An 8,905-nucleotide genomic window follows, 5' to 3' on the forward strand; every position below is an offset into this window, starting at 1 on the left:
TGTCAGAGATAAAAAGGGGATTTTCAGCACTTAGGTTCCAAAGACTCAGAATTCACAGGGCACCTGTTTTCTACATCACCATGTTATTTCCCAGCATCATCTAGTTTGTGCAGGCTCCCAGCTCCCTCTGCCCGAAGTCTGGGTGAGTGCTGGGGTCCAACCCCAGCAGGTCCAGGGGTTCCCAAAGGTGTAGACTGAGTTGGTGAAGAAGGAATGGCATGGAGACAGCGTTCAGTTGATCAGCAGCCTAGCCTGGATCTCTAGCCAGGATCTCCAGCCAAGTTCTGGTCTGGATCTCCAGTGAAGTTCTGAGTCCATGTTCTCTTGCTAGGTTCTTTAGCCAGGTTCGCCAGGTTCTATAGCCATGTTCCCTTGTTAGGTTCTCCAGCCAGGTTCAGTCACCAGGTTCTAGTCAGGTTCTCTTGCCATGTTCTATCCAGGTTCTGTAGCCAGTTTCTGTGGCCAGTTTCTTCAGCCAGGTTCTGTCTAGTTTCTCCAGCCAAGTTCTGTAGCCAGGTTCTGTCCAGGATCTTTTGCTATGTTCTCTCGCTAGGTTCTGTCTCTAGGTTCTGTGTCTAGGTTCTGTGTGTTGTTGTCTTGTTACATCTGTATTTATACCAGTTGATTCCAATCCTATCAATCTCTATTCCAAAGGTTAGGGTGTTTCTTATCTCCATTCCAGGGAGTAAAGATTATGTACTTAAGCATGATTGTTCGTAGTTAAAGGGATTAACTACCCGCCTGGCACTTAGTTAAGGGGTTTTATTCCCTCCCTAGCTTCAGGGAAAAATCCCTACCTGGGGAAACAACCTTTCTCAGAGAGGTGACCTTGGTTAAAACACATAGTGCCAAGAAGGTGAGCAAACATATTAAGAACAGTATGCCATATATGCCAGGTCCCTTGAAACAGCAAGGATGGACCGGCTCCCGGCAGGTGAGGGGCTGAGGGCTGTTTTCAGGCCGACTGAAGCTCCCAACTGCTCCTTTTTTTCTTTATTTTGGGCCAGCTTTAGCTCTGGCTCCAGCTTTGAGGCCTCTGCTGCTGAAAGAAGGTATCTGGTTTGTTTGGGTTCTATAATTGAAACAATGTATAACTCCAGCTCTGAGATCCAGGGCTCGCTGAAAGCAGGTTTCTGGGGTTTTGTTTAGCTTGTATATTTGTTACAATGTTTCTTAAACTGCAAGCTCAGAGGCCAGCAAGGCAAGCGGGGAACGTTGGAGTCCTCCGTCACTGAAGCAAGCAAGCCTCATGTTAGTTTCAAGCTGCCTGGCTGCCGGCTGCCATCTTGGCTGGCAGTTAATTTACATATCTCGCTGATTAGCCAATGGGAAGGGTAGCGGTTGTACACTAATTACCATGTTACTCTTTTATTAGATAGGATAGTTTTCCAGTTATTGCTGTGAGTGGATGGGAAAAAAGTCCCACCTACCAGTTAGATATATTGGACAAAAGAATGATTATGGGCTCTGAGCTTCAAAATAGTCTGTAGTAGTTTGAAATGACAGTTTCAGGTCATTTACCTGTAGCATGAATTAAGACCGTTTAGTATTTCAACATAAAAATATATTTGTCTTTTTAAAAAATATGTAATTCCATTGACTTCAGAGAGGAAGGGAGAGGGAGATAGAAACATCAGTGATGAGAGAGAATCATTGATTGGCCGCCTCCTGCTTGCCTCCCCTAGGGATTGAGCCCATAAACCGGGCATGTGCCCTTGACTGGAATCGAACCTGGGACCCTTCAGTCCACAGGCTGACACTCGTTCCACTAAGTCAAACCAGCTAGGGCTATATTTGTCTTTTATTAGTTTTGGGGGGCTGAACTGTGGGGAAACAGCCAAGGGTGGGGCATGCTAATTTCTTCTCATGAGGCTTTTTGCTGTGCTTGTTCTGTATTATGGATTGATACTATGCAAATATTTCCCATTGTTAATACACATTCTATGCATATATCATAATAACTCCAGAGGGATCCGTTATGGTATGAATACATATTATGAATAATATCTTGGGACTAAAGAGAAACACTACAGTACAGAAGATTGGGATCTTAAGCCAGCCAAAGGAACACTTCACTTTTTCATTTTTATTTTATTTTATTTTTTTATTACTCTGTTATCTCGTTCTTTTTGTTTTGTTCCTTTTTTTAAAAAAAATATATTTTATTGATTTTTTACAGAGAGGAAGAGAGAGTGATAGAGAGTTAGAAACACCGATGAGAGAGAAACATCGATCAGCTGCCTCCTGCACGCCCCCTACTGGGGATGTGCCCACAACCAAGGTGCATGCCCTTGGCCGGAATCGAACCTGGGACCCTTGAGTCCAAAGGCCGAGGCTCTATCCACTGAGCCAAACCAGTCAGGGCTTCTTTCTTTATTCTTTTCCTGTCTCTCAGAGTGGAGTTGCTCTAATCTTAAAGCTCTTAATTTTTCAGTGATAGATTTGAATTCACATGATACTGTTGTCAGCACAAAAAGGGAAAATGAAGGATATGGCATGGGAATTGGAAAATAAGGTTAACTTATGACAATAAAACTAAAAAAAATCCACACGTAGTGGATGAGATCAGCTATTTTTAAAGTGTACATTCCTTGGGATAATCAAGAAATTGGAACCTAGAGGACAACACTGTGGTATTTATATAAAAGCAAGACGAGAGTATAGCCTTAAGAAGATGAAATGTACCGCCATTTTTGAAAGTGTAACCCCAACTGTTCCAGGAAACAGATGATCCTATTCTACAATAATAAGATCAGGCCACTGACCTGACCAATTGCCTCCTGTCCTGTTTGGACATAAATATGTTGTATGTTGTGATTATATGGTGTTGAGAGGTGGATAAAACCTCACAGAAGGAGTTGAAGTCTGCAATAATGTTCAAAGAATCTAGGATCTAGAAGATACTGGGTATAGGGCATAGGAACATTTTGGTTATTGGGAGAGGTGCATTTTCTGGTGGGGTAGCAAAAGTTTACCTGTGTTTCCTAGAGCCTTTGTGAATGTGTTTGATTTTTTGAGTACAAGATATAGAGGAGATTGTAACAGTTTATCTCAGCCAATGGGATTTGTTGTCAGATACATGGGAAAACCGGTAGGTAGTTTATGCTCAGGCCATCAGAATGAGTCTCACGGCTTGAGGCTTCTCAATCCACCAGGTGCATTCAGTGCTTCTGGCTCTGCTTCTTTTTGTACCTTTGCTTCTTGTTCTTCACAGCCAAACTAAATTGTTTCCATTTTTTTTTAATGTATCGTTGCTTCGTCTAAAACATTTTTTGGTAGGTCTTAAGGCTTTTGCTTATTCTCTTTCTCTCCATATGTTTTATATTCAAAATTTCAAAGATTAGTTGCTATCTAATACAGGGACAAATCCTAGACCTTTAGCTGGTGGCCTCTCTCTGATCTCACTCATATGGATAATAAAGACCATTATAAACTTATGAACAAAAATAGATACAGAGGCAGAGCAGCATCAAACAGACTGTCAAACTACAGCGGGAAGGCTGGGGAGGGGTGGGGGTGGAGGAGGGGGTAAGAGATCAGCTGAAGGACTTGTATGCATGCATATAAGCATAACCAATGGACACAAGCCACGGGGGTAGGTGAGGCCAGGGGAATGTCAAAGGGGGCGGGGAAATGAGACATATGTAATACTCTTTGTAATACTTTAAGCAATAAAAAAATAAAAAAAAATAAATGTGATCAGCTATGCAAAAGAGTATGGAAATAAAGCTGCAAAGGGACAATTAAAAAAAAAAATATCCCAAACTCAGTTGAGTCTTCATGGATGGAAATACAGCAGGAAGCTATAGATTCTCTAGCTTATTTGGGCCATTATCAGCCTCCTTTTGCTTATGTATTATGTCTTAGTGTAAAAGCACTTAACAAAATGTCTACGTCTAATTTAAAGTCCTAGAAACTTGAGGAATCTACATAAGATTGTTCAGTGTAGGTCAGCCCTGGTCTGGTTCTTCACTGGTCATTGGGACTGTGGCTTAGAGAATGGGAGCTATGGAGGGGTTAGTTTCTTTGGGAAACAGCAAGCGGTTGGGTATATAAAAGTCAGTTCCCAGGCTGTCTCAAATAATAATGTCATCCTGTTTTCTGGTATTTCCTTTTAGGCTCCTTTTCACTGGGGGTAAGGGACTAAGGAGTATCATTTGAATGTAGGTCTGCCTTCTGTCTTGGGTATTTCTAGCCTAAGAGCTTATTCTCAAAATTGAGCAAGATTTGTCCTTATTAGGAAAGAATTGTCATTTATTTTAAGCAGGAAGACTCATCAAAGCAAAACTCATTTATATTCAGTACAGATCTTTCCCTTTAGGTACAAATCAAAGTGCCTTTAAGAAGGACCCTGAATCTTTTTGGGTTATTTGGATTTAAAAGTGGAATCAAAATACCCTTTTTAGCACTGGAAATATTGGGGGAAATACTTTGAAAAGTATATGATTGTCTAACCACTGTGCTGTATAACTGAAATTAATACAAAATAATATTGAATGTAAAATGTAACTGAAAAAAAATACCCTTCTTAGGATGTTGGGATAAAATCACTGTTCCTGGAGACTGGCCCTCCTAGATAGGAGAGAATGGCATTGGGTTTAATCCTGGAAGGACTCCAAGGGCCTAGGAAGGTAAAGGTTTTATGATAAGCATTTGGTCTCTGTTGCAGAAAAAGCTTATTTAGTGATTTCCTTGTCTGCTGGCAAATTGGCTACGGAGGTAGAAGTGTTAAGTAACATAGGCTAACTGCATTTCATTGTTTTATTGCAGTTATAAGTTCTGTGGAACTCCCACTGGATGCAGATGTACAGACCAGTAATCTACTGATAACCTTCTTAAAATATAGCTCGATTGTCATGCAGGACACCAAAGGTAAGGAAGACATGCTGCTTTGGGAGCTCAGGAAGCAGGAGGTGTGGCAGAATTCTTAGCTAAAATCAAGAAGCAGCATTAATACTTCGAAGCTTCCACAGATGAACTATTGGGGCCTCCTGTGCAGGGTGATGGTCCTGATTACTGGAAAACAGTGATTTCTCACTGCCAGATGGCAGTTAGGTGGTGTTAGGAAAACCTGCAGCTGGAGGGGGAGTGCTACAAAATAGAACAGAAAAAAAATGGTCTCTACAAAAACTAGCAAGTCTTCTTAGCAGATTTTTGTAAGTAGATGCAAACTCTTTTGTGTGGGAAGTGGGGGGGATTAGCATACTTCAGGGAATTCCCTTTTGAGGACAAGAATTGAAAGCACCAGCTTGTGGTGAGAATTAGAGGACTGTTGCACAGAGTACAGTAGGAAGAGGTGAGATTCAGAGGGACTATGTTCCTTAACACTTAAAATAAAAGTGTCAGTACCCATCCAGAAATGCAGAATGGAAAGTGGGAGAAAACTGGGTGATGGGAAAGTTTGAGTTTATTCTATTTGGGTTCCTGTTCTTTCTGTTATGGTTTTTCTATGATCTTTTAATTGGTGGTAGGGTAGTAGACTCTTTGGGCTAGGGGTGAACAAGGATTGGGAGGAAACTGGCAAATTCCATTTAATATATATCTCAGTTTTGTGTTTTTTTTAACTCAGTTTTTTTCTTTATACTAGATATATCTGTGTTCACAATTTTTATTTCTATTATTTTTTTATTGTGCTAAAATATACATAATATAAAACCTACCACTTAAAACTGTGTAATTCACTGGCATTAAGTACATTTACATTATTGTGCAGCCATCACCACCATCTCCTGAACTCTTTTCATCTTGCAAAACTGAAACTCTACCTATTAAACACTAACTCTGCATTCTCTATATTCTCTCCTTTCCCCAGCCCACCATTCCACTCTTTTTTTTTTTTTGCCTTACAGATCAGGAACTCAGTTTTATTTTTTAAATTTAATTTTATTTTTCCATCACCATTTATCCCCTCTATGCCCTGTCTTCCACCTCCATCCACCTCCCTCCCTGCCCACCATTTTACTTTCTGTCTTTATGAATTGACTACTCTAGGTACCTCATATAAGTGGGATTTTCTGGAAATAAACCTTTTAGATAGTATTTTTCCTCCAAATTTTTAAAGTGAAAAAATTCCAATATACAGAGAAGTTGAAAGAATCATACAGTGGTCACTCATGTACCCATTAACATTTTGCCATATTTGGTTTGTCTCTAAATTTATTTGTGTGTTGTTATTTTGGCTGAATCATTTTAAGGTAATTTGTAGACATCATTCTACTTCACACCTTAAGTACTTTGGCATGTATCTCAAAATTAAAGACTTTTTCAAGATATCCATTATTGTAGCTAAGAATATCAACAATAATTCTCTAATGTCATGTAATATTTAGTTGATAGTTAGTTTTTTCCCATTTGTCCCAAAAATGTTTTTCATAACTGATAGTTTCTTAGCCACACAGAGCATTTAAAATTTTTTTAAAATTGATTTCAGAGAGGAAGGGAGAGGGATAGAGAAATAGAAACATCAATGATGAGAGTCAATGATTGGCTGCCTCCTGCACGCCCTGTGCTGGGGATCGAGCCCAAAACCTCAAGCACGGTGCCCCAAATGGTAATGGAACTGCCACTGCCTGGTTCATGGGTTGATGCTCAATCACTGAGGCATATATCCCGGGCCACACATAGCATTTTAATGAATGTTTTAACTAGCATTTTATTTAGTACCTACTGGTTGATCCAGTGAGCTTCTCCCATTTACAAATATATTTTTTCCCTAATTACAAAAATAATTTGAATAGTATTTGTTAAAAATAAAGCATTCTAACAATGGTTAACTAGCAAAGTGAAATTTTTTTGGAATTAAACTCTTTAGAATTAATTATTCTTAACAAGTTGGTGTATATTCTTTTTTAAAATTAGCCTTTCTTGTCAGAATCTTTAAATCCTATTTTAGAAACCAACTGTTCTCTCTGCTCAGTAGTTGAAATTTGTTTGGGGTTCTTAAATTATGGTCTATGGATAAGCTACAGATTCCCAGGTAACAAAAAATCCAGGTCCATTGTAGAAACAAAATTGCTAAAATGCTATTGCTTTTGTCACTTTACTTTCCATGAGGAGAGACTAATGCTTTGTGAGGTAGTTTAAGATTCCCTTAGGCATTAAGTATTTGCCAGGCTGGGCAGGTTTCAGGAATTCCAGAATGGAGCGAAAAGCAGCGTCAGAGGGTAAGACCAGGATATGGGGGCTTTTGGAGTTAGAAGGAAACATTGGTAGACAGAGCTAGAAAACTAAAAGGTAAATAAGGGAAATAAATCGCCAGAGTTAAAAGGAAGCTGGGTGGGCAGAATCTAAATCCTGTTACACTCATACATACTGCATTAGCTCTTGAAGGTTTCCGCCTTATAAACTTGGACTTTTTCTTCTGTTATGCCTGTGAGTGTGCTCTTTCAAGAGAGATGCTAGAAGCCCATATCACAAACTCCTAACATAGGGCAGTCCATTGGGAGCTGCAGAGATGGTGAACCTTTGGGACTTGGCAAGTGAGATCAGCCAGACAAGGATAATAAGACTCTTGTGTATCAGTGTTTCCGGAGGCCATTGCTTCTCCTTTATGGGAAGGGGTAACCTTTTCGTTTCTCTCAACATATTGCAGCAAAGAGAAACTGTAGATGTGACCCTGAAAATGATCTTTTAGCTTTGCTTGATATAACACAGTGAATTGAGGCCCTGGGAACTCATTTTTAGCTTTAATGATTATATAAACCTCTTTGTCCTGGTCATTTTGCCATCCATGAAATGGAAGGCAAAATTGAGGGCAGATTAATTGCACTATGGTTTGCCTCAGGCTGTTTCTCTAAACACAGGCTGGATTAGGTCTTTGCCAACAAGCAGCCTAAATATGGCAAGGGGCAAGGTTAGGTATGATGAAGTGTTAATTTCAAAAATGGCTCCTGTGTGGCTTCATTGGACTGGCTTTCTTCCTCTCTCTTAAGCTCCTGACCTGCATGCCCTTGCTAAAGAGATCTCATTATGTTTTGGGGAGCATAGAAGCCATTTATTCTTGGCTCTGCTTCCCCTGCCCCCAGCCTCTCTGGGAATTACATTTTTTCTTCTTATTTATCATATACTAGAGGTCCGATGCACGAAATTCATGCAAGAATAGGCCTTCTTTCTCCCGGCTGCTGGCACCAGCTTCCCTCTGGCACCCGGGACCCGGGCTTCCCTCACAGCCCCAGCTTCATCTGGAAGGTCTTCCAGAGGGATGTCCGGAAGGATGTTCAGTCTAATTAGCATATTATGCTTTTATTGTTATAGATATAAGTACATATACTTTTAATATATATGAATATTGTTATAAAGTTTATAAGTATATAAATAACATACGTTATAATGTATAATAATAAAGTGAACATATGTGAACCTACCACCCAACTTAAGCAATTATTAATGACATGGAAGCTACCTGTGTGTCTCCTTTCCTCTCAGTTATTCCTTTCCTCTCAATTCTCCAGAATTTTGTGTTTATCTCTCCCTTGATTTGGCTCTGCTTTCAAAGTCTTTTTTCCTCCTGAGGTTCTTCTGACTTGAGTAGTGTCACTTTAAAGGAGAATCTGCTTAATCTTTAAAATAGACATTAGGCAAAAATACTTAAAAATACATGTATATCTATACATGGACTGCAAGTTGATTCACCAAAATTTTAACAGATATGACATCTGGGTGGTATGATTAAGCTTAGTTTTTATTGTCCTTTTCTGAATTAAAAAATGTTCATAATAAAATATGGCTTATTTTTGCATTCAGAAAAATTATTTTTTAAAGTGGAGAAGTAGCCGTAGGCTTTCCTATGAGAGTTGCTCATCAGATTTTGGGGGAAGGGAGAATAATGCCAGAGAAACTCCGTGGCCAGAGGTAGAGGTAGAAGAGTGTCATGAATCTAGGTTTGCATGGCAGGGGCACTTCTCTT

At 39.7% G+C, this 8,905-nt stretch overlaps 1 protein-coding gene across 1 annotated transcript in view; it reads left to right on the top strand.

The window, feature by feature from the left end:
- The window catches only part of LOC102772642 (chromosome unknown open reading frame, human C10orf76), a 141,487-nt gene that overhangs the window by 28,206 nt on the left and 104,376 nt on the right, over window positions 1–8,905 (top strand). The window contains 1 exon segment of the mRNA XM_015559312.1: window positions 4,771–4,872. Coding sequence (XP_015414798.1) covers window positions 4,771–4,872 — 102 coding nt within the window.

The sequence above is a fragment of the Myotis davidii genome, unplaced genomic scaffold, assembly GCF_000327345.1.
Source record: "Myotis davidii unplaced genomic scaffold, ASM32734v1 scaffold332, whole genome shotgun sequence".
NCBI lineage: Eukaryota > Metazoa > Chordata > Mammalia > Chiroptera > Vespertilionidae > Myotis > Myotis davidii.